Here is a 20,557-nt window from a genome sequence, read left to right on the forward strand (position 1 = left end):
TCAATCAATCGATATCAATCAAATGGATTATATAAAGTCCTTTTTACATCAGCAGTTGTCACAAAGGGCTTATACAGAAGCCCAGCCTAAAACCCCTAAGAGCAAGCAATGCAGATGTAGAAGCACAGTGGCTGGGAAAAACTCCCTAGAAATGCAGGAACCTAGGAAGAAACCTAGAGAGGAACCAGGCACCGAGGGTGGCCAGTCCTCTTCTGGCTGTGCCGGGTGGAGATTATAAGAGTATATGGCTATTAAAGCCAGATCGTTCTTCAAGATGTTCAAACGTTCATAGATGACCAGCAGGGTCAAATAATAATCACAGTGGTTACAGAGGGTGCAACAGGTCAGCACCTCAGGAGTAAATGTCAGTTGGCTTTTCATAGCTGAGCATTCAGGTCAAGACAGCAGGTGCAGTAGAGAGAGAAATAGAGACATTTGTCCTTGATTGATTGACTGAGGTAGATGTCATACGTACTTGGGCTCGAAGACCTCGTTGTGAATGTAGTTCTCGAAGGTCTTGCGGTACTCTGAGTCCTCTGCCTCCTTCTTCAGCTGTTTGTCTGTTTTGGGACAGGCACAGCAGCGGCCACCCTGCCCCTCATCCTCAGTCTGGTTCCACTTGGCCTCCTCATCACTGTCCACTTGGGTGGGCACCCGTGACGGCAGCTTCATACCTGAAGGGAGGGAGGGAGAGACAGAGTCAGAGGCAAAGACGGACAGTGACACAGAGAGGCAGAGAGAGAAATATACATACAAAGATGGAGACAGGAGGAGACATACAGAGAGAGGCAGACAAAGATGGAGACAGAGACAAGCGCACAGAAACAGGCACACAGAGCCGGGGGAGCCTGTCATTAATTGTCAGCAATATCTTTGCTGGTTGATATACACCTACTCTGACATTATTCCCCTACAGACTAGTGTTGTCTAGACTCCTGACTGTTTGGGCGAGTGAGTGGGAGTAGTGGAGGAGAAGACGTTAAAGTAGAGCATGTGTGTGTGCCACAGAGTGAGTGGCTGCCACTTGTTAGAAGGCCAAATCAGGTAAAGAACTATTCCATCCACCTCAATCACAGAACTTCACAGTCTCGCACACCCTGACCTTTCAACAGGGTTTTCCAAGTACATGGAGAAACACATAGAAAACATAGCCAGCCAGGGTGTTTCAGACTGGGGTGAATTTCTTTTGTAGAACGAGCTCTGTTTTGGTGGCCTCTGGTACATTCTAATGCCTTGATTCTATTCGAAATACACAACTAAATCATTGAATACTTTAACAACTTTTACCTCCCAGATTGGTAAAATTAGGTGTATTATTGAGAAAAAAGAAGAGACTTCACAATTAAAATAACTGAAAATGTATGAATTCAGCGTGTTAGTTGTTTTGGATATTGTAGGCCAGTGGTATTCAAAGTCGGGGTCGCGGGGAAATTGCAGCCTTTTTAGGTGGGGGGGACAAAAAATTAAGTTGAGTTTAAATTGAGTTCAGATTATTTCATGGGACAATATACAAATGTTATTGAGAGAGATCATTTGAAAAATTTAACTTTATTGGATAAATGTACTGGACATGATTTGGAAAGGCACACACCTGTCTACAAGGTCCCACAGATGACAGTACAATATCAGAGCGAAAACCAAGCCAGGAGGTCAAAGGAACTGTCCGTAGAGCTCCGAGACAGGATTGTGTCATGGCACAAATCTGGAGAAGGATACCAAAAAATGAAGGTCCCCAAGAACAGTGGCGTCCATCATTCTTAAATGGAAGAAGTTTGGAACCACAAAAAAATTAATTCCTAGAGCTGGCCACCTGGCCGAACTGAACAATCGGGGGAGAAGGGCCTTGGTCAAGGAGGTGACTAAGACTGGGGTGACCAGTCAGGATTGAGGGAAAGATGAACAGAGCAAAGTGCTGAGAGATCCTTGATGAAAATCTGCTCCAGAGCAGAGAAGGTTCACCTTCCAACAGGACAATGACCCTAAGCACACAGCCAAGACAACACGGGAGTGGGTTCGGGACAAGTTTCTGAATGTCCTTGAGTGGCCCAGCCAGAGCCCAGACTTGAACCCTATCGAATATCTCTGGAGAGACCTGACGATAGTTGTGCAGCAACGCTCCCCATCCAACCTGACAGAACTTGAGAAGATCTGTAGGGAGGAATGGGAGAAACTCCCCAAATACAGGAGTGCCAAGCTTGTAGCCTCATATCCAAAAAGACTTGAATCTGTAATCACTGCCAAAGGTGCTTCAACAAAGTACTGAGTAAAGGGTCTGAATACTTGTGATATTTCTAAAAAAAACTGTTTTTGCTTTGTTATTATAGGGTATTGTGAGTAGATTGAGGGGGAAAAAACAACTGAATCCATTCTAGAATAAGGCTGTAACGTAACAAAATGTGGAAAAAGTAAATGCGTCTGAATACTTTACGAATGCACTGTAGTCCGAAAAATTTGTCTTTCAATTTAGTTTGTGTCAAAAACCTAGGAAGAAAGGATGTTCTGTCATGTAAACATAGATTCCCTGTTAAGAAACTATTTGGGGGCCTCCCGGGTGGCGCAGCGGTTAAGCTGTGCTGGTTAGGGAGGGTTTGGCCGGTAGGGAAATCCTTGTCTCCTGTGGCGGGCTGGGCGCAGTGCGTACTAACCAAGGTTGCCTGGTGCACGGTGTTTCCCCCAGACACATTGGTGCGGCTGAATTCCGGGTTGGATGCGCGCTGTGTTAAGAAGCAGTGCGGCTTGGTTGGGTTGTGTATCGGAGGACGCATGATTTTCAACCTTCGTCTCTCCCGAGCCCATACGGGAGTTGTAGCGATGAGACAAGATAGTAGCTACTAAACAATTGAATACCACAAAATTGGGGAGAAAAATGGGTAAAAAAAACAAACACAAAAAAAGTATTAAAAAAAGAAACAATTTGGGGAGGAACCCAAGACCCGCCACCAGATTGTGCACCCCCACTTTTATACAAAGTCCGGTGCCCATTTTTACATTTTATTTTAATTTCACCTATATTTAACCAGGTTGGCCAGCTGAGAACAAGTTCTCATTTACAACTGCGAGCTGGCCAAGATAAAGCCAAGCAGTGCTACACAAACAACAACACAGAGTTACACATGGAATAAACAAACATACAGTCAATAACACAATATAAAAAATCTATATATGGTGTGTACAAATGAGGAAAGATTAGGGAGGTAAGGCAATAAATAGGCCGTAGTGGTGAAGTAATTACAATTTAGCAATTAAACACTGGGGTGATAGATGTGCAGAAAATGAATGTGCAGTATAGATACTGGGGTGCAAAGGAGCAAAAAAATAAATAACAATATGGGGATGACGTAGTTGGATGGGCTATTTACAGGTGCAATGATCTGTGAGCTGCTCTGACGGCTGATGTTAGTGAGGGAGATATGAGTCTCCAGCTCAGTGATTTTTGCAATTTGTTCCAGTCATTGGCAGTAGAGAACTGGAAGGAAAGGCGGCCAAAGGAGGAATAGGCTTTGGGGGTGACCAGGCTTTGGGGTTGACCTGAAATATACCTGCTGGAGCGCGTGCTAAGGGTGGGTGCTGCTATGGTGACCAGTAAGGCGGGTCTTTACCTAGCAAAGACTTATAGATGACCTGGAGCCAGTGGGATTGGCGGCGAAAATGAAGCGAGGGCCAGCCAACGAGAGCATACAGGTCGCAGTGGTGGGTAGTATATGGGGCTTTGGTGACAAAACGGATGGCACTGTGATAGACTGCATCTAATTTGCTGAGTTGAGTGTTGGAGGCGATTTTGTAAATGACATCGCTGAAGTCAAGGATAGATAGGATGGTCAGTTTAACGAGGGTATGTTTGGCAGCATGAGTGAAGGATGCTTTGTTGCGAAATAGGAAGCTGATTCTAGATTTTATTTTTTGATTGGAGATGCTTAATGTGAGTCTGGAAGGAGAGTTTACAGTCTAACCAGACACCTATGTATTTGTAATTGTCCACATATTCTAAGTCAGAACCGTCCAGAGTAGTGATGCTGGACGGGCGGGCAGGTGGGGGCAGCGATCAGTTGAACTTAGTGCACTTAGTTTAACTTGCATTTAAGAGCAGTTGGAATAGAATAAACCTACAGGCCTCCCGGGTGGCACAGTGGTCTAAGGCACTGCATCACAGTGCTAGCTATGCCACCAGAGATTCTGTGTTCGAGCCCAGCCGGCCGCGACAGGGAGGCCCACGGGGCGGCGCATAATTGGCCCAGCGTCGTCCGGGTTAGGGAGGGTTTGGCCGGCAGGGATGTCCTTGTCTCATCGCGCACTAGCGACTCCTGTGGCGGGCCGGGCGCAGTGCACGCTGACCAGGTCGCCAGGTGTACGGTGTTTCCTCCGACACATTGGTGCGGCTGGCTTCCGGGTTGGATGGGCGCTGTGTCAAGAAGCAGTGCGGCTTGGTTGGGTTGTGTTTTGGAGGACGCCTCTCCCGAGTCTGTACGGGAGTTGCAGCGATGAGACAAGACTGTAACTACTACAATTGGATACCACACAATTGTGGAGGGAAAAAAAGGAGGGGGTAATTAAAAAATATATATAAAATAAAAAAACAGAACTACAGGTATGACTGAAGAATGAAGCAGGTGTTAAACATGAGCTTTAATACACAGAAAGCAGCAGTTGACTACTTCATTGTCAACGCTTTAATCAAACCAGTAGGCCATTTCACTATCTTTAATAATACCATATATGTATTAGCTTTTATAAACTTCAATCCGTTTTCTTTTATCATATTTTGGACCAGAATGAGGCGCTCTCCACTACCAATTGTTCCTGCAGTGAGTGTTCAACATAATCATTGAATGTTTTCATAATTTATCTGCAGATAATCGCCAAAAAGCAGTAGTAGCCTATCATTACGCAAATTAGGGAGCCAAATGAACGTCCCTCAAACCGATGCGTTCTGGTTCCGTGCCCCTAACAAATCCGATCAAACAGAACAACTCATCACTAGGCTACACTGACAAGTCACTTTAGCAGTCACTAACAAGTCTTCACGGGTTTAGAATCCGAGGAAAATACAAACAAGCTCTTTGGTTTACTTGTTCCGATGCTATACCATGGACATTATAACAATAATTAAGTGGATTTCAACTCATTGTTACCACTTACATTACATGGGAAATGTAAATTCACTCACAGGAGACAATGAAGAAACATCATGGTCTCCCTCCCCCATGAAAATACATTTGACTGCAGCCAACCACGGTGTACAAAAATAACACAGGTATCGAGAGGCGGGACAGACAGCAGACTGACAAACCAGCGGTTTCTCTGTCATCGCTCACTTTGTGACTGACAGGTCACAAACCTGACCTGTCCTACCAATAGATCACTAGATTATGCATATCGTTCGGGAGAAGCCTATACAGACTCTTCTGACTTGCGATTTGAAAGTTTTAAATGAAAAGAAACCTAGATAATTTATGATGTGGAAATAGTAGCCGGCTTACAACTAATCTGTTATCGGCTATTTAGACGTTTATGGAAAACACTGCCTTTCTGGCAGTAGTCCAATAGAGTAGAATATTCCACCCGAAGAAGACACTCAAACTCACCTTTCTGGCAGTAGTCCAATAGAGTAGAATATTCCACCGAAGAAGACACTCACACTCACCTTTCTGTCAGTTGTCAAACTAATGATAGTTGTCAAACTAATGATGATAACTATACTGAACAAAAATATAAACGCAACATGTATAGTGTTGGTCCCATGTTTCATGAGCTGAAATAAAAGATCCAAGAAATGTTCAGTACGCACACATTTTTTGGGGGTGCACAAATTTGTTTACATCCCTGTTGGTGAGCAGTTCTCCTTTGCCAAGATAATCCATCCACCTGATAGGTGTGGCATATTAAACAGCATGACCATTACACAGGTGCACAATAAACGGCCACAAAAATGTGCAGTTTTGTCACAGAACACAATGCCAGAGATGTCATAAGTTTTGAGGGAGCGCGCAATTGGCATGCTGACCGCAGGAATGTCCACCAGAGCTGTTGCCAGAGAATAAAATGTTCATTTCTCTACCATAAGCCACCTCCAACGTCGTTTTAGAGAATTTGGTACGTCCAACCGGTCTCACAACCGGAGACCATGTGTATGGCGTCGTGTGGGCGAGCAGTTTACTGATGTCAACGTTGTGAACAGAGTGCCCCATGGTGGCGGTGGGGTTAGGGTTATGGTTTGGGCAGGCATAAGCTACGGACAACGAACACAATGGCATTTTATCGATACCGTGACGAGATCCTGAGGCCCATTGGCCCATTTTTAAGGTATCTGTGACCAACAGATGCATATCTATATTACCAGTCATGTGAAATCCCTAGATTAGGGCCTAATGAATTTATTTCAATTGACTGATTTTCACATATGAACTGTAACTCAGTACATTCTTGAAATTGTTGCATGTTGCATTTATATTTTTGTTCAGTATACATGATGCCTATGAACCACCTTTCTGACTGAAGTTGCATTTGTAGAATATAATAGAATTGAACAGTCTCTCTAAAACACACCTTTCTGACAGTAGTCAAACTTGTAGAGCTCGCTGGCCTCAGGCTGCTGCTGACAGTACACCAGGTAGTGAGTGATGTTGCCGTTGGGGTCCGTTGGGGGCTTCCACTTCAGGATGATCTGAGAGGACGAGTTAGATGATGAGATGGGGTCCAGGGGCACGGACGGTTCTGGGGGAGAACACAGATACATACCATACGGGTTACTATGACAGAGAAACTCAAATCTGGACCTGATGTCCAGTTCCACTGCTGGTTTTCATACACCTGCCTTCGAATCTGAGACTGATTCAAACTTGGGACATCAGGTGAGTGCAATTAACTACCAGGTAAAAAATCCCTGGTCTATGATATAAACCAACTAAATTATGTTAGTGCAGGGGTATTCAAATCGTGGCCTTGAGGTCTGTACACTGCTGCTATGTACTCATTCTTCCTTGCTAACCATTGAAGAATTTTAGACTGAGTGTACTCGGGCCAAATAACCAATCAACTAACTACTGGGGAGGATTGAGCACCAGCAGTCCTGCGTAAGTCAATGCCCAGACATGAACTCCCCTTTACTTAGTCAAATAACAATATGATAACCAGCAAAAAGGTTCACAGTGTTCGATACACTATAGTTATTTAGAAATAAGCGTATGTATCAGCAGCGGAAGGGGGAGGGGTAAAAACCCCAGGGTGAGTGACTGACAGGACAGAGAGTACCAGGCATCACTGTCTGTACCGGTGTGTGATGACATTCGGTCTGTGACTGATGATGATGACGGTGACACCTACAGGGTACAGGTCAGACCACATTATCAGACTCTGTTAGAGAACAATGAACAGTAAGTCTAATGACAGATTCTCCTCTCGAGGTGTGTGTGTGAGCGTTTGTGGGGGTGACGGAGTCGTGACACAGGACAGGTGCCTGACAGGCGAGGTGGGTGAAACTAGAAAAACCAGAACGAACACCCTGGAGAATGCACGCCACCCTCCAGCCAGCTTGTCGATAGTGCTGTGCCAGCTGCTATGACTTTAGAGAACAAAGATCATGTTTAATGAAAGCTTCTCCTAGAGGTACAGTGCCTTGCGAAAGTATTCGGCCCCCTTGAACTTTGCGACATTTCAGGCTTCAAACATAAAGATATAAAACTGTATTTTTTTGTGAAGAATCAACAACAAGTGGGACACAATCATGAAGTGGAACGACATTTATTGGATATTTCAAACTTTTTTAACAAATCAAAAACTGAAAAATTGTCCGTGCAAAATTATTCAGCCCCCTTAAGTTAATACTTTGTAGCGCCACCTTTTGCTGCGATTACAGCTGTAAGTCGCTTGGGGTATGTCTCTATCAGTTTTGCACATCGAGAGACTGACATTTTTTCCCATTCCTCCTTGCAAAACAGCTCGAGCTCAGTGAGGTTGGATGGAGAGCATTTGTGAACAGCAGTTTTCAGTTCTTTCCACAGATTCTTGATTGGATTCAGGTCTGGACTTTGACTTGGCCATTCTAACACCTGGATATGTTATTTTTGAACCATTCCATTGTAGATTTTGCTTTATGTTTTGGATCATTGTCTTGTTGGAAGACAAATCTCCGTCCCAGTCTCAGGTCTTTTGCAGACTCCATCAGGTTTTCTTCCAGAATGGTCCTGTATTTGGCTCCATCCATCTTCCCATCAATTTGAACCATCTTCCCTGTCCCTGCTGAAGAAAAGCAGGCCCAAACCATGATGCTGCCACCACCATGTTTGTCAGTGGGGATGGTGTGTTCAGCTGTGTTGCTTTTACGCCAAACATAACGTTTTGCATTGTTGCCAAAAAGTTCAATTTTGGTTTCATCTGACCAGAGCACCTTCTTCCACATGTTTGGTGTGTCTCCCAGGTCGCTTGTGGCAAACTTTAAACAACACTTTTTATGGATATCTTTAAGAAATGGCTTTCTTCTTGCCACTCTTCCATAAAGGCCAGATTTGTGCAATATACGACTGATTGTTGTCCTATGGACAGAGTCTCCCACCTCAGCTGTAGATCTCTGCAGTTCATCCAGAGTGATCATGGGCCTCTTGGCTGCATCTCTGATCAGTCTTCTCCTTGTATGAGCTGAAAGTTTAGAGGGACGGCCAGGTCTTGGTAGATTTGCAGTGGTCTGATACTCCTTCCATTTCAATATTATCGCTTGCACAGTGCTCCTTGGGATGTTTAAAGCTTGGGAAATCTTTTTGTATCCAAATCCGGCTTTAAACTTCTTCACAACAGTATCTCGGACCTGCCTGGTGTGTGTGTTCCTTGTTCTTCATGATGCTCTCTGCGCTTTTAACGGACCTCTGAGACTATCACAGTGCAGGTGCATTTATACGGAGACTTGATTACACACAGGTGGATTGTATTTATCATCATTAGTCATTAAGGTCAACATTGGATCATTCAGAGATCCTCACTGAACTTCTGGAGAGAGTTTGCTGCACTGAAAGTAAAGGGGCTGAATAATTTTGCACGCCCAATTTTTCAGTTTTTGATTTGTTAAAAAAGTTTGAAATATCCAATAAATGTCGTTCCACTTCATGATTGTGTCCCACTTGTTGTTGATTCTTCACAAAACAATACAGTTTTATATCTTTATGTTTGAAGCCTGAAAAATGGCAAAAGGTCGCAAAGTTCAAGGGGGCTTTCGCAAGGCACTGTATGTGTGGTTGATGGAGTCATGACACAAAACGGGCTTAATCCAGGTTCGGTTCAACCTCCACAAAGACAGAGAGACAGAGGTAGCCTGGATGCCAGCCAAACATAACGTGACAATAAGTGACAAGGACTTGGCAATAAAGCGGAAACAGATGTGGGACCAGGCTTGAGACGAGAACGGTGAAACTGTAATTACAGTAGAACACTGTTTGAACTGCAACTAGAACACCCTTGACATGCCTGCCCGCCTCCGATGGTTGTGTGCCAACTGTGGCCTCACACCAGGCTGCGTGGTGCGACGAGGCGGCACTGTAATGTGGTTTATCAGGAAGGAAGGAGACAACGCACAACAAGTACAAAGGAAGCCAGTCAGACTAACTTAGACACCTGTCTGTGTTCAACCCTAAACCACAGCATGTCCTCTGGAGACACACACAGTGACACACACAGTGACACACACACACAGGGAGATCTAAATGCACGCAGGGTGACACACATACACAGACAGACACACACACACAGGATGACATCAGATTCATGACCTCAGCTTGTGTGACTTCAGACATTGGGCACGAAGCAGAGACACAATGAGACTGGGAGGTACAAGTAGCACTCCTGTCTCATCATCATTTCCTTCCTCTTCCTTGTTCTCGTGCCATTAGCTATGACACACCTCAGCTAACAGTCGAGGTGAGGCAGAGGACAACAGCCAATCTACCAGCTAGTGTAGCTCTTATACCACTTATCCTAACCAGGGGTGGTCAAATCCTACCTTTGACTCTGGAGAACCTGCTAGCCAATTAATATATTTGATAGTCCACTCACCAGTTGGTCTGATTAAGGGGTTGGGGGAGGGGGGTGAGGGCTTGAGATCACAAGAGAGAATGAGGAGTCTTACTCACAGAATTGAATGAAGAACTGTATGGTTGCGTCACAAATGTCACCCTATTCCTTATATGGTGTACTACTTTCGATCAGGGTCCATAATGGTCAGAAGTAGTGCACTATATAGGAAATAGGGTGCCATTTGAGAGGTAGCTAATATCTCAATAAGGGCTCTTACTGGTGGCGTTGGTCCTGATGTAGATGATCTTGCTCTTGGCCCCGAGGACCTGGTGTTCATCAGAGGCAGAGAGCTGGGTCTTGACCATGATGGCGTACTGCGTCCAGGGCTTCAAAGACAAGATCAGGGTACCTGGAAGGAACAATAGTATTGGTACATGCTGCAGCACAGACACTATTGAGCGAAACACTTGTTGTTCTTACCTTGCTACTACAGTGAATCGGGGTACCTGGAACAATATTACTGGGATGTGTTGCAGCACGGACACTATTGAGCAAAACACTGGTTGTTCCTTCCTTTCTACTACAGTGACCAGTATGTACCTGTACTGTATGCTGAAAGTTGTCAAATATGAATGGCTAAGCAGCTAAAATAATTTAACCGTCCGTCCATTCTGTATAGTTGTTAGACAGATTGACAGACAGGTGACACTCATGATGGATTAAAGATAGACTCAGCTAAATGCAAGACTTCGCTCTCACACAGTCACACACAGCATCATCGCACGTGCTAGAGTTCATGCTGTTACAGCACGGTAGCCAGGGCACCAAAACATAGGAGAAGTTGAGCCTCTCACTTCAACGCTCTTAGTTGTTGTGGAAATTGACCCACTTATACTCTTTACTTTCTGCAGCTACGTCATATTGCTGAGTCTACCTTTAATCAACCGAAAACATTGTTTTGTCCATTTTTATTCATGCACATTTTGGGGCATCATGTCTTAATAAACATAATATTTCTGCATCCAAACCTCCATTTTGGATTTCCCCCAAGATTTTGACAGTGTACAGACATTCATCCTTTCCAATACAGTTGTAAGACAGAAGAGAATGAAACGTTACCTGGCTCCACCTGTGGGTTGCCCTCTGTAGCCCGGGCTGGAGGATCCAGGTCAACTATTACCCAGTTAGAACCACACGCGTCCTGGCCGTCAAACTCTGTCACGTTGTGGTAGGGCCTGGGAGAGGGGAGAGACACAGAATAGCATAGATAAGAAATAAGGAGACACACATACTGCTCCAAAAAGGTCCTTAGAAAGGAGGAATTGTACTAGGCTCCAGAGTACATTGAATATTCTGCAAAGTTCTTCAGAAAGGAAGTGGTTAAATGGTATTAAGTTCCTAGGGACGACTGTTTGTAGCCCATAGTGTACTGATACAATTAAAACTCCACTTCTCTGGAAACTGCTCATTCCCAAAAGTAACTTGAGGGCTTTGGACTACAGCTGCCCTTCTGAAAAATGATTTCAGATGGCACAGTCATGTCCGACACACACACACAAACGTGTGTACTTACGCTTCCTTGTAGAAGAGCATGAAGCCCAGCAGGTCTCTGAAGTCAGGAGGCCAGAACGGTTCCCACCTGATCACGATCTTATCATGTGTGGCACGCACCTGAGTGAACCTTAACTCCTGGTTCTCACCTGAGTCACACACACACACACACACACACACACACACACACACACACAATATGGTCAGTACTACACTGTCCTAGGTCTGTGACACACCACAGACGTATGTACGTGTGTGTGCACAAGCATGTGTGTGGGGCGGCAGGTAGCCTTGCGGCTAGAGCATTGGGCCAGTGATGAAAAAGGTTGCTGGTTTGAATCCCCGAGCCGACTAGGTGAAAATCTGCTGATGTGCCCTTGAGCAAGACACTTAACACTAACTGCTCCTGTAAGTTGATCTGGATAAGAATGTCTTCTAAATGACTCAAAAAAAAAAAAACCATATATATATATAAAGTGTTTTCATCTCTGCAAATTTGTGTGTTTGCGTTCATGCGTGTGTGTACTCAAGACTGTATGCTCCTTACAGGAGGCCTGGTCTCCATTGGTCTTGGATACGATGTCGTTCTTGTGCTGTCTGTCTTTGGTGCCTGTCACCTCCTCCATCTTGCGGATCTCTGACATGCAGAGCTTAATGTTGAGTTGAAAGAACATGCGTCCCTGGAGGATGGTCAGGTTGTGTTTGTTCCAGTCCCACAGCTGACGCAGGTTCTGGTTGTCTAACGCATAGAACGAGTAACCCCTGGGGAAGAAACAGACACCAGGGTTGGGGTCAATTCCATTCAAATTCAAGTCAATTCAGAAAGTAAACCAAATTCCAATTCATTAAATATAATTGGAATTCCTGTGTACTTTCTGAATTGACTGGAATTGACCCCAACCCTGACAGACACATTATACTGATGTATTTTTAAGTGTATTTTAAATATTACTGACAGATATAGTTTAGAATATGAGAGGAGGAGGAGGAGGAGGAAGAGGAGCAGAAAGAGAAAGAAGCGAACTGCAGGGCTTGGAAGAAGAAAGTTGGAGGAAGAGGACGAGAAGGAAAGTCAACTTACCCGTCTATCAGTGTGTCCCCTCTGATGACCTGTAGTTTGCGGAGGAAGGAGAGAGAGACGAGGGCGTAGGAGCGCCGGACAGTCAGATACCCTGTTATCTCCTCCAACTGACCAAGGTTAGCCTCCAGCTCTGCTGCTATGTTATCTACACACGCACACAATCAAATGATTATTAACTTAGAAGGAACTTTGGTTACAAGCAGGGGTGACATAATGACACACACATACACTTGTAAATTAGACAAGGGCTCACAATACTCACTTCCCCCTCTGAGGTTGATTTCCATGCTGCCGTTGAGCACGGTGCATCCTCTCAGAGCCTGTGCTGCTGTCACAGAGTCCACCATCTTCTGGCCCATACACACCTTAGGACACAGCCCAGCACATGGAGTACAGATTAACCTGCAGGAGGAGATGGAGAGCACACACGTCAGATAGGGATGAGGGGAAAAATACATACAGTAGAGAATCGCAATATTATTTTTTGCAATTTTATATTGATACTCTGACTCCAAGTACCTATTAGTAAAAAAATTGCTAGGTAGTTAACCTTAGCTAGCCCTAAATTGGCTGTACCTGCGCCAAAACTACAGATTGTTTTCAAATGTTTGAAATGGTATGCCAACATGTTAACACTTATCTCTAAAACTCGTTTTCTCATGGCTCTCTCTTGTTCCTCAGCAGCAGACATATAGTGAGCAATATGTTTGGAAAATCGGATCACAATAAAATCACAGTACATATAGAGTCGTGAGACACATAGAACCGCAATACACATCGTATAAGCACCTAAGTATCGTGATAATATCATACCGTGATATTGCCGAGGTCCCTGGCAATTCCCAGCCCTAAGGTCATACGGTACAAACACACACAAGTCAGAAAACACACTCTTGGGGTAGACACACAGACTAACACAGTCAGAGAGTTCACATAGTCACCGAGTTCGACTCACAGGAGGTGGGAACTACTTCACAGACATAATCAAACTCTCACTTGGCGGTACACGCACGCACACACACGCGAGCAGAGTTTGCCCAACAGCTACTCTATAACCTCAAGTCACCTCACGATGAATTGAAGGAAGTAGCAATAATCCTTTCATAAGAGCTACGGTGCCCTCATCTACCCCTCAACCTTCCCAGAGAGAGGGAGAGAGGATGAGAGCAAGGACTACTCTATAACCTAACAATGGAGTTAAGTTCAATCTTTCATAAGAGAGAAGTATACAATGTCGTACGCCCTGATCGAGCCCTTCAACCTTCAAACACAGAGCCAAACCATTCACGATGTGTCAAGGTAGTTTTTATGCTGACTGGTTTGAGAGGTGAGAGAATGATCTGGTCTAGTGAGCACACAAGCACACTCACTATGTTATCCACACACACGCACACACTCTGGCAGATCCATTGAGGAAGAGGACATTTGTCTTCCAACCTTTGTTGTTGGGTTCAGTGTGCGTTTCTCCTAGGGCTGTGTCCGACTAAAGTAAAACGTCTCTCTATCTCCCTCTCTCTCAATCTACACACAATACCCCATAATGACAAAGCAAAAACAGGTTTTAAGAAATGTTTGCAAATTTATTTTAAAAAATCTACTGAAATATGACATTTACATTAAGTACCAGATTCTTTATTCAGTACCTTGTTGAAGCACCTTTGGCAGCGATTACAGCCTCGAGTCTTCTTGGGTATGACGCTACAAGCTTGGTACATTTGGGGAGTTTCTCCAATTCTTCTCTGCAGTTCCTCTCAAGCTCTGTCAGTTTGGATGGGGAGTGTCGCTACACAGCTATTTTCAGGTCTCTCCAGAGATGTTTGATCGGGTTCAAGTCCGGGCCACTCAAGGACAATCAGAGACTTGTCTCGAAGCCACTCCTGCGTTGTCTTGTCTGTGTGCTTAGGGTCGTTGTCCTGTTGGAAGGGGAATCTTCGCTCCCAGTCTGAGGTCCTGAGTGCTCCATTCACCTTTCCCTCAATCCTGACTAGTCTCTCAGTCCCTGCTGCTGAAAAACATCCCCACAGCATGATGCTGCCACCACCATATGCTTCACTGTAGGGATGGTGCCAGGTTTCCTTCAGATGTGACACTTGGCATTCAGGCCAAAAAGTTCAATCTTGGTTTCATCAGATCAGAGAATCTTGTTCTCATTGTCTGAGACACTTTAGGTGTCTTTTGGCAAACTCCAAGTGAGCTGTCATGTGCCTTTTACTGATTAGTGGCTTCCGTCTGGCCACTCTACCATAAAGACCTGATTGGTGGAGAGTTGAGGAGAGGGTTGTCCTGATGGAAGGTTCTGATGGAAGGCCCTTCTCCCCCGATTGCTCAGTTTAGCAGGGCGGCCAGCTCTAGGAAGAGTCTTTGTGGTTCCAATATTTTTCCATTTAAGAATGATGGAGGCCAATGTGATCTTAGGGACCTTCAATGCTGCAGAAATGTTTTGGTACCCTTCCCCAGAACTGTGTCTCGACTAAATCCTGTCTTGGATCTCTACGGACAATTCCTTGACCTCATGGCTTGTTTTTTGCTCAGACATGCACTGTCAACTGTGAAATCTTATATAGACAGGTGTGTGCCTTTCAAAATCATGTCCAATCAATTGAATTTACCACAGTTGGACTCCATTCAAGTTGTAGAAATATCTCAAGGATGATCAATGGAAACAGGATGCAACTGAGCTCAATTTCGAGTCTCATTAGCAAACGGTCTGAATTCTTATGTAAATAAGGTATTTCTGGGGGTTTTTAATATAAATTTGCAAACATTTCTAAAAACCTATTTTCGCTTTGTCATTATGGGGTATTATGTCTCGATTGATGAGTGAAAAAAAATCATTAAATACATTTTAGAATAAGGCTGTAATGTAACAAAATGTGGAAAAAGTCAAGGGGTCTGAATACTTTCTGAATGCACTGTACATTAAGGAACTATTGTCATTGTCAATGGATGGACTCTTCGCTTGCTGTTTGAGGTGAAGAAAACATTACTTGAGAAGCTCCACACCTCATTAGTGGTAGTGAGTTAAGACAATCAGAAATACTATCAGATCCACAAATGGGCACATTTATAGGCTCACATTTGTGAGCAGACCAGATAGCCCAGGCCTACTTCTATGCGTAATCAGGTGCGCGTCCTTACTCAACAATGACATGAGCGCTCCAAACAAAAGAAAATGAATGAATTTACAAAAGTCGAACTTGAATTCCATAAACCAAATCTTGTATCTGTAGCATAGGTTATGCGCTCTGCAAACAATGTGTCCACTCCAACAATGAGAACAGTAAATGACTTTAATAATAATGTATTGAATGCATTAACAGAAATTACCATAACCCAACCAACATTGTACATTAGAAATGATGGGAATTAACAGTAAATGTACTACTGGTGATATATGCAATTGAGAATTGATAGACTTACAATCAAAGGGAAAACAATTCACACAATGAAGTTATGAAACAATGAATGTGCATGAATCGGCTGGAGAGAGTGCATTCTGGAGAGAGACATGCGTTGTGAATCTTAGCCACACTCCCCTTATTCTTGGACTCCGCCAACCCCTGTTGCCTCTGCAATAGATAAGCCCACTGAGACAGGCACAAATCAGCCAGGTGTCTTGTGTGCCCCCCCCAAAAATATATGTGTTACTGCTCGATTAAAAAGAATATTGGCCGATCAATAGCCTATCGACCAAACAATCGTCCAGTCAACTAAATGGGGTCAGGTCTAGTTTCTTCCTGCAGCATTTGTAGCATATTTTCATGGAAACGTGTGTCCGTGTGTGATTTGCTAAAACTAATACGTGAAGAGTGGCGGTATGTGGTGTTGGATAGAGCAACACTGTTGTAGCACCAGCAAATGACCCCAGTATATAGTGCACTATAGTCACTATGGGGGCCCTGGTCAAAAGTAGTACACTAAATAGGGAAAAGGGTGCCATTTGGGATGCATTCAATAATGATAGGCAGGCGGGATGACTTACAACACTACCTATTATGTATAGTGAGAGCAAGAGAGGAAAAGAGTTTGGATAGTGGAGGGCGAGGGTGAGAGTAGAAAAATATGTGTGTGAGAGAGAGAGAGAGAGAGAGAGAGAGGGAGAGACACGGAGAGAGAGAGACGGAGAGAGAGAGAGACACAGGGAGAGAGAGAGACATGGGGAGAGAGAGAGACACGGGGAGAGAGAGAGACACGGGAGAGAGAGAGACACGGGAGAGAGAGAGAGAGAGAGAGAGAGAGAGAGAGAGAGAGAGAGAGAGAGAGAGAGAGAGGAGAGAAATAGAGAACAGAAGGAGAGATTTGAGGAGAGGACAATGGGTGGTGAAATGCAGGCCATAACCTGTGGGGCCATCAGACTCCAGCTACCCAGCCACCAACCTTGGCCCACCCTCCAGCCTGCCCCTCCCCAACCACACAGCCAGCTCCTACCCAGCTTTCACGCTGTAACAAAAGAAACCAAGGCCTGAAGAGGCCAGACCCATCTCTGTCCAACTAACGATTAGTGTGTCTGGAGTCTGTCTCGCACACGCACGCACGCACGCACGCACGCACGCACGCACACACGCACACACACACACACACACACACACACACACACACGAAGGTCATTGTGATAAACACACCCAGATTCTCTCTAGTGGCAAGCCAGGATTAGAATGCACACAAGCACACAACCTTAAACATTGTTATTGGCAAATCAATGAGCACTGTAGCCTAGCCCTGCATGAGTGACTGTCTCAGCTGGCTTAGTTCAGACTGGCTCAGCTATGGAGTGGAGACAGCAATAGCAAACAGAAATTAAACGCTATGAGGAATGTATTCTGTAGCCCAACACAAAACACTGCACACACACACACACACACACACACCACTGCCCTGTTTTCCCTGCCTGCTTTGCTAGCTGCTCTGAACTTGCTGAACTGAATGCATAGCGAATACACTGTGCCAACCAACGCCTCCACACTCCCACTGCAGCGCCGCACATGCGCACACACAAACAGCCGTTGTACAACAGGGGAGCCTTGCAGTACTGCACTGTCATGCTGCACTGTACAGCAGAAATTAGCAGGACGTGATGCAAAGGGCTTTGCAGCATTTCGATCTAACTGGCACAACTCCTCTGAAACCACACTGAGACGACTGCACATGTACATATTGAGACGACTGCAGACACGTACATATTGAGACGACTGCAGACACGTAACTATTGAGACGACTGCAGACACGTAACTATTGAGACGACTGCAGACACGTAACTATTGAGACGACTGCACATGTACCTATTGAGACGACTGTACATGTACCTATTGAGATGACTGCAGACACGTACATATTGAGACGACTGCAGACTAGAGGTCGACCGATTATGATTTTTCAACGCCGATACCGATACCGATTAGTGGCGGGCCAAAAAAGCCGATACGATTAATTGCCCGATTTTTTAAATTTTATTTGTAATAATGACAATTACAACAATACTGAAACACTTATTTTAACTTAATATAACACATCAATAAAATCAATTTAGCCTCAAGTAAATAATGAAACATGTTCAATTTGGTTTAAATAATGCAAAAACAAAGTGTTGGAGAAGTAAGTAAAAGTGCAATATGTGCCATGTAAGAAAGCTAACGTTTCAGTTCCTTGCTCAAAACATGAGAACATTTGAAAGATGGTGGTTCCTTTTAACATGAGTCTTCAATATTCCCAGGTAAGAAGTTTTAGGTTGTAGTTATTATAGGAATTATAGCACTATTTCCCTTTATACCATTTGTATTTCATTAACCTTTGACTATTGGATGTTCTTATAGGCACTTTAGTATTGCCAGTGAAACAGTATAGCTTCCGTCCCCCTAACTAGCTAGCCATTTCACTTTGGTTACACCAGCCTCATCTCGGGAGTTGATAGGCTTGAAGTCATAAACAGCGCAATGCTTGACGCACAACGAAGAGCTGCTGGCAAAATGCACGAAAGTGCTGTTTGAATGAATGTTTACGCGCCTGCTTCTGCCTACCACCGCTCAGTCAGATACTTGTGTGCTTGTATGCTCAGTCATATGCAGCTTGTATGCAGGACACGCTAGATAATATCTAGTAATATCATCAACCATGTGTAGTTAACTAGTGATTATGATTGATTGATTTTTATAAGATAAGTTTAATGCTAGCTAGCAACTTACCTTGGCTTACTGCATTTGCGTAACAGGCAGTCTCCTTGTGGAGTGCAACGAGAGAGAGGCAGGTCGTTATTGCGTTGGACTAGTTAACTGTAAGGTTGCAAGATTGGATCCCCCGAGCTGACATGGTGAAAATCTGTTGTTCTGCCCCTGAACAAGGCAGTTAACCCACCGTTCTAGGCCGTCATTGAAAGTAAGAATGTGTTCTGACTTGCCTAGCTAAATAAAGGTATATAAAAAAAAAACATTTTTATTATTATTTTTTTAAAATATACATAGATTTTTTTAAATCGGCAAATCGGCGCCCAAAAATACCGATATCCGATTGTTATGAAAACTTGAAATCGGCCCTAATTAATCGGCCATTCCGATTATTCGGTCGACCTCTACTGCAGACACGTACCTATTGAGACGACTACAGACACGTCCATATTGAGACGACTGCAGACACGTACATATTGAGACGACTGCACATATACCTATTGAGATGACGGCACATGTACCTATTGAGACGACTGCAGACACGTACCTATTGAGACGACTGCAGACACGTCCATATTGAGACGACTGCAGACACGTCCATATTGAGACGACTGCAGACACGTCCATATTGAGACGACTGCAGACACGTCCATATTGAGACGACTGCAGACAAGTACATATTGAGACGACTGCAGACAAGTACATATTGAGACGACTGCAGACACGTACATATTGAGACGACTGCAGACACGTACATATTGAGACGATTGCACATGTACCTATTGAGACGACTGCAGACAAGTACATATTGAGACGACTGCAGACACGTACATATTGAGACGACTGCAGACACGTACATATTGAGACGACTGCACATGTACCTATTGAGATGAAAGCACATGTACCTATTGAGACGACTGCAGACACGTACATATTGAGACGACTGCAGACACGTACATATTGAGACCACTGCAGACACGTAAAAAATTGAGACGACTGCAGACACGTACATATTGAGACCACTGCAGACACGTACCTATTGAGACGACTGCAGACACGTACCTATTGAGACGACTGCAGACACGTACCTATTGAGACGACTGCAGACACGTCCATATTGAGACGACTGCAGACACGTCCATATTGAGACGACTGCAGACACGTCCATATTGAGACGACTGCAGACAAGTACATATTGAGACGACTGCAGACACGTACATATTGAGACGACTGCAGACACGTACATATTGAGACGACTGCACATGTACCTATTGAGATGACTGCAGACACGTACCTATTGAGACGACTGGAGACACGTACATATTGAGACGACTGCAGACACGTACCTATTGAGACGACTGCAGACACGTACCTATTGAGACGACTGCAGACACGTACCTATTGAGACGACTGCAGACACGTACCTATTGAGACGACTGCAGACACGTACCTATTGAGACGACTGCACATGTACCTATTGAGACGACGGCACATGTACCTATTGAGACGACTGCAGACACGTACATATTGAGACGACTGCAGACACGTCCATATTGAGACGACTGCAGACATGTACCTATTGAGACGACTGCAGACACGTACCTATTGAGACGACTGCAGACACGTCCATATTGAGACGACTGCAGACACGTCCATATTGAGACGACTGCAGACACGTCCATATTGAGACGACTGCAGACACGTACATATTGAGACGACTGCAGACACGTACATATTGAGACGACTGCAGACACGTACCTATTGAGACGAC

At 44.5% G+C, this 20,557-nt stretch overlaps 1 protein-coding gene across 1 annotated transcript in view; it reads right to left on the reverse strand.

Annotated features, from left to right (window-relative positions):
- Positions 1–20,557, reverse strand: part of LOC139376379 (insulin receptor-like) — a 195,248-nt gene that overhangs the window by 21,497 nt on the left and 153,194 nt on the right. Inside the window, exons 5-12 of the mRNA XM_071118896.1 lie at positions 12,891–13,030; positions 12,629–12,773; positions 12,095–12,309; positions 11,570–11,696; positions 11,116–11,231; positions 10,274–10,405; positions 6,544–6,711; positions 476–674 (exon numbers count right to left, since the gene is read on the reverse strand). Of these exons, the coding sequence (XP_070974997.1) occupies positions 476–674; positions 6,544–6,711; positions 10,274–10,405; positions 11,116–11,231; positions 11,570–11,696; positions 12,095–12,309; positions 12,629–12,773; positions 12,891–13,030 (1,242 nt within the window). The remainder of the gene's footprint in view (positions 1–475; positions 675–6,543; positions 6,712–10,273; positions 10,406–11,115; positions 11,232–11,569; positions 11,697–12,094; positions 12,310–12,628; positions 12,774–12,890; positions 13,031–20,557) is intronic.

This window comes from Oncorhynchus clarkii, chromosome 20 (assembly GCF_045791955.1).
Source record: "Oncorhynchus clarkii lewisi isolate Uvic-CL-2024 chromosome 20, UVic_Ocla_1.0, whole genome shotgun sequence".
Lineage (NCBI taxonomy): Eukaryota > Metazoa > Chordata > Actinopteri > Salmoniformes > Salmonidae > Oncorhynchus > Oncorhynchus clarkii.